A 5,414-nucleotide genomic window follows, 5' to 3' on the forward strand; every position below is an offset into this window, starting at 1 on the left:
AAGGCTTTTGGTTTGTGGAAACGTGTACTGTTTTGGTTTTTAAAGTTGTTTTCCTAAGTAATAAGGAACTTGCTTGCTTTCGAAGTTGGTTAGTGTTAAATTAAGTTCAGTACTGGAAATGAGAATAAACTCATTTCCAGACTGAAAAATGTGTGTCTGTGCCCAGTGGTTTCTCTCATGGGTGTTCAGTGAAAACAATATTTCAGATTAGCCTATCGTACAAGCCAGGACTTCTCTGCGTTTCGGCTCAGTTTGTTGTCACCGGCCAGAAACGATTACGGAGTCGTTCTGTAATAGTTCAGAACCACCACGGCCATGAAGACCATCAAATGTTAACCCTGAGCTGATGGAAAGCCGAGATCAGTAAACCTGAGGTCAGCCTTCGCTGTGAGCCAACATGCTCCCTAGAGTCGGTCTGTCGTGCCGAACCTGAAGGACTTGTTTGATTTCCTTCTCTTGACAAAAGCTCAACGCTCAGCCAATCTGCAGTGTGTGTGTGTGATATAATATTCAACAGCTGTTACAGGCATAACCGTTTCAATAACAATGTTGCCAAAGCATCAACTTATGTCTGTCAGTTTATTGTCTTGTCAATAGATCTCACTATTAATGAAAATGGCAAATGAAGCTGTAATTAAACCTGTGAAAGGATCAGTTGCTCTTACTGTGTGTAAATGACATCCAGTGAAACTCACTTTATGCCCATTAAGTACACAAAGGGTGAAATACTCATTTCAGAAATCTTTATTTGGTGTAATTTCAGCTCATTAAAAAAGAAGTCGACAAAGTTTAGTACACAAGCCAGAAGTGAGGGTTAATGACCTAAATGACTTAAATGTGCTAATAAGCACAACTACATTTCACATCCCACAGCTCAGTAATACATGTTCGCTTCAAAATGACACAAACCACAAAATCAACACACAAACTGACACAACGTATGCTGCTGACTAAATCATATCACATTAATAAACGTGGCTGAGCACAATGATTACATAACCCCCGACAGCATCTAATGCTCAGGTTCACAGAGTTAGTTAAAGGGTTAGGAACATGTGAGGCCATTACATATCACATGGGTCTCCATGTGCAAATATCTAGGTGTGAAATGTAAAAGAGAACATGTTAATATGAGTTAAGACCTGAGTTCTGCTGATGGTCGCGATGCAAGAACAGTTTTTGGAAATATGCAACACATATTCATAAAACACAAACACCCTATGGAGATGAACTGTTGGAGCATTTCACACATTTAAAAAAACACCAATTCACTTTATTTCACTTTCCCATTGTTGCCTGCTGAGTAAAACATTACCAAAACCCATAGTTGAGATTTATCACATTACACAATGCAAACTGGACATTCACATTTTTAATGAAATATAAAAAAAATATGCACAGTAAAAATATGAATTCCCCACTTGTCAGAATTCTCAGTTAAAATGCAAATTATGGCTTTTTAAGAGTGGTCCCATTCAAGTGTGTTCATGTGTTAAGTGTGCAGTCTTTTTCTGATCAACCTCTGTGTTTTTACTCAAAAATATAACTGATGCTAACTGGGAAAGGCAAAAACTGTTTAAAACAATTCTGACTAATAAATATGGATCTGCAGACCTTCAGTGTGCACCTTCAACTCAGTGTGAACACGCCTTACTGTTCGGAGGATGAAACAACACAGCCTGATTAGGTTCGGAGATCTTTTACAGCCACGTGCAGTATCTGCTATGAAGTCTTTCACGTGACCATGATGACAGGTTTGTGTTTGTAGAAAAATGACATGCTGGTGAAAACGGCAGCGAGACACAGTGTCCACAGTCACAGGACAAGTTTACAGCTGCAGTTTTGAACTGAAAAGTCACTTATGCACAGTGGCCACTGTGCTCACAGGTAATATAAAAAGGTTCATGTCTGTCATTATTTACCTATGGTTGGCAGGGCCTGGGGGCTCACACTGACAGAGGGGGCTATGCTCTGTCACAGGTTAATGGGTCATGCTGAAACATTTCAAAGGGTCTCGCTCTAAGTCCACATGGAGAACACACAGGTGTTTGTGAGTGTACGCTGTGAGTCTGCCTGCACACTACCGAAGCTTGCATTAAACATTGACTATGAGCATGTGTTGTTTCTTTTGCATTTCCCAGTTCTGTGACTGCACACTACTACATGTATTTTGTGTGGATGTTGATCGTAGCATTCAGAACATCCTAAACTCTGCTGCGACGCTGAGATCTGCGAGCTGGTGTTCCTTCAGCTCTTCTCTTCTGAGCGGAGCGCGGGCTCTTCTCTTCTTCTTCCTCAGCTTTCTGAACTCTAGCACTGCGGCGTGTGGATTTAGCCTGGGGGGTGATTATCACTGAAGGAACTGACCTCCCTCTTAAAACTCTCTTTCCAATCACTACAGGCTCCGCCTCTTCCTCTGACATATTCTGCTCCTCTGGACTCCAACCTGCTGTCTCCCCCTCCTCATCTGTGTCTAACACTAAACTCAGATTGTACAGCTTCTCTGCCGGCTGCTCTGCAGAACGTTTCGCTTTCTCGTCCTCTCTGTCCTCCTCTTCGTCCGCTTCCTGCTGGTCAGCTGTGGCCTCCATCTCGCCTCGCTCTCCTTCATCATCGTTTTCTCTGTAATCCACTCGGGGCTTTTTACGCACCGATCTTCGAGGTGAGTCACCAGTCGATTGGTGCACTTCTTCTTCCTCAGGATCTTCCTCTTCCTGCTGCTGCGTCTGCACTGCTCCTCTCCTGGACCTCCGTGATGGAGTGGCGGCTGAAGTTTTTGTTTTGCTCCGCAGCGCTCTGGTTGTTACAGCCGGAGCTTCTTCCTCTGCCGCCACAGATAGATCCTCTTCTCCAGCGACGCCACTGTCACCTCCCACTTCAGGGGATCCTTCTGTGACGGTGGTTTCCTCTTCCTCGGCTGACTTTGTCTCTTCTACCTCAGCTGATGAACTCTCTTCCACAGCTTCCACACTGTTGTCCTCTTCTTCAGGCACTACTTCCTTCATCTGCTCTGCATCTCCTACAGCAGACTCTTCCTCTCGTACTTCTTTGTCTTTGTCCATTTCCATACTCATTCCTTCTTCCTCTGCTTCCTCCCCTTTCTCCTCAAGTGGTTCCTGCCCTGCCTCTTCTTCCTCCTGCTCTGCTGCAGCTTCATCCCCATCTCTTTCTTCAGTCTTCTCATCAATGTTGTCTTCCTTCTCATCAGCTTTGGCTTCCTCTGCTTGTGTCTCTTCAGCAGGAGCAGCTTCTTCCTCTTCCTTTGTCTGAGGCTGTGTGCGGACTCTTTTGGATTTACCCCGAGGTGTGGCAGCAGCAGACCTTTTTCCCTTCCTCAGAACTCTTGTTTCTACCGCTGGTTCATCGTCTGCCATGCTTTTCTCTCCAGCTGCCTCTTCCTCTGGCCTTTTTGTGGTTTTGCTTCTGGTTGTGGCTCTCCCTGTCTTTTTACCGCTTCTCAGGACTGCTGTTTCAACACTTTCTGCTTCTTCCTGGTCAGTAACCTTTCCCTCGTCTGTATTTGGTGTCTCTTCAGCTCTTTCCCCAGCGGACGTCTCTCCCTGTCGGTCTTCACATGGCTCAGAAACAGCAGACCGGTCCTCTTCCTTTGCCACAGCTTCTTCTTTTTCCATCTCAACCTCTGGCTCTATAGCTTCTTCTTCCTGCTCTGCTGCAGCTTCATCCCCATCTCTTTCTTCAGTCTTCTCATCACTGTTGTCTTCCTTCTCATGAGCTTTGGTTTCCTCTGCTTGTGTCTCTCCAGCTGCCTCTTCCTCTTGTCTGTTGGTGGTTTTGCCTCTTTCAGTAACGGGTGCTTCCTCCTCCTCAGACACACCTTTTGCCTCGCCGTCCTCTGCGGTCTCTTGGGGACTTCCCATCACTGCTGAGGTTGACTGTTCCCCCTCCACTGTCTCTTGTGTTGGGACTACTTCCTCTTGAACATCCAAGCTCTTCCCCTCATCAGCAGGCTGTCCAACATCTGTGTCCACATCTGCAGCTGTCCCGGCCCTGTGGGCCTGTCCCTGCTCTGAGGCATCTTGTTGTAAGACAGCTTCCTCTGCCACAGTCTCCTCTTTGTCTTTGCTCATTTCTGCGTCCGTAGTTTCTACTCGTTCAGTTGCATCCCTTTCATCAAGTCTCTTTGCCTTCTCCTGATCAACAATCTGCTGCTGTTCCTCTTCTTCCTCTGCCTCTCTCGCCTCACCTGCTGCAGATTCATCTCCTCCCTCCTCTTCCTCTGGGTGGGTTCTTTTTGTTGTACGTCTTTGCGTGACAGGGATAAGCTTCCTCCCCCTCCTCAGAACCCGGACTTGAACTGTCGGTTCCGCTTTCTGACTTTCTGAAGCTGCGTCCTTTCCTACCTCAGCATTCTCCTGTCTGCTTCTTGTTAGTCTACTTCTGGGCGTGGCTTGGCCTGCCTGCTTCCTGCGTGCTCTGGTTTCTGGGACTGTAGCTTCCTGCTCCTCATCCTTAACACCTTCAGCCTCCTCTTCATTAGCTCTGCCCTCCCCTGGGTCTGCTGTTGGGACTGCTTCCACTTTAGCCTTCTCCAGCTCAGAGTTTTCTGTCCCCTCAGGAGCATCCTCCTCTGCAATAGCTGCTTCCTCTCTCTGCTCCTCCTCTGCCTCAGCAGGAAGAGCCTCCTCTGCAGCTGCAGCTTCTTCCTGGACGTCAGTATGGCTCACCGAGAGCTGGGCTGCCCGTTGCCCCTCTTCTCCACTCGGTGGCAGTACAGCTGAGTCCGCGCTGGCTTTGGGTAACGAAGTGTCTCCTTCTTGTGTTGAATCCTCTGCAGCTTCCTCTTCAGCCACCGGCAGAGTTCCTTCTGATGGCTCTCCTGTTTCTGCTGTGACAGCTTCCTCCCCTTCTGTTGGGGGGTCTTCGACTGACCCCAGCCCTGTTTTTTCCTCTTCCTCTGCTTCCTCAGCTGATTCCTTTGGTCCCTCTTCCTGGTTCTGGAGTTGTCTCTGTCCCTCCTCCTCTTCCTCTTTGTTTGGCTGCTTCTTGCTTCGTCTGGACCTGCTTTTTGGAGCCTTGGACGTCTTCCCACCACTCCTCAGAGATCTAGTCACAGTGGTTGGTGCTAGTTCCCCCTCCTCACCCCCCATGGCTGCTTTCCTCTCACCACACTCTTCCCCTAAGGCCTCTTCCTCCCTGTCAGCATCTCTGGATACGCCTTCTGACGTATCTTCCGCTGCATCTCGTCCTCGCTCTGCCACAGCTTCCCTTTCCTCCACATCGATTTCTGGCTCTACGCTTTCCTCTCTTTCTGGGGCAGCTTCCTCAACCTTTCCCTCTTCCTCAACCTTTCCCTCTCCCTTTTCCTCTCCCTCAACCTTTCCCTCTTCCTCTTCCTCAACATTTTCCTCTCTTTCCACCTTTTCCTTTCCCTTTTCTTCAACCTTTTCCTCTTC

The 5,414-nt window shown here is 47.7% G+C and overlaps 1 protein-coding gene across 1 annotated transcript; it reads right to left on the reverse strand.

The window, feature by feature from the left end:
• Positions 1-729: 729 nt before the first annotated feature.
• LOC114555320 (retinitis pigmentosa 1-like 1 protein) lies at positions 730-5,360 on the reverse strand (the record flags this gene model as incomplete). Its single annotated transcript, XM_028577634.1, has 1 exon — positions 730-5,360. A coding segment is annotated over one exon (3,156 nt), but the record flags the coding sequence as incomplete, so codon positions are not given.
• Between the last annotated feature and the right edge of the window lie 54 nt (positions 5,361-5,414).

Source organism: Perca flavescens, chromosome 5, assembly GCF_004354835.1.
Source record: "Perca flavescens isolate YP-PL-M2 chromosome 5, PFLA_1.0, whole genome shotgun sequence".
In the NCBI taxonomy this organism is placed as follows: Eukaryota; Metazoa; Chordata; class Actinopteri; order Perciformes; family Percidae; genus Perca; species Perca flavescens.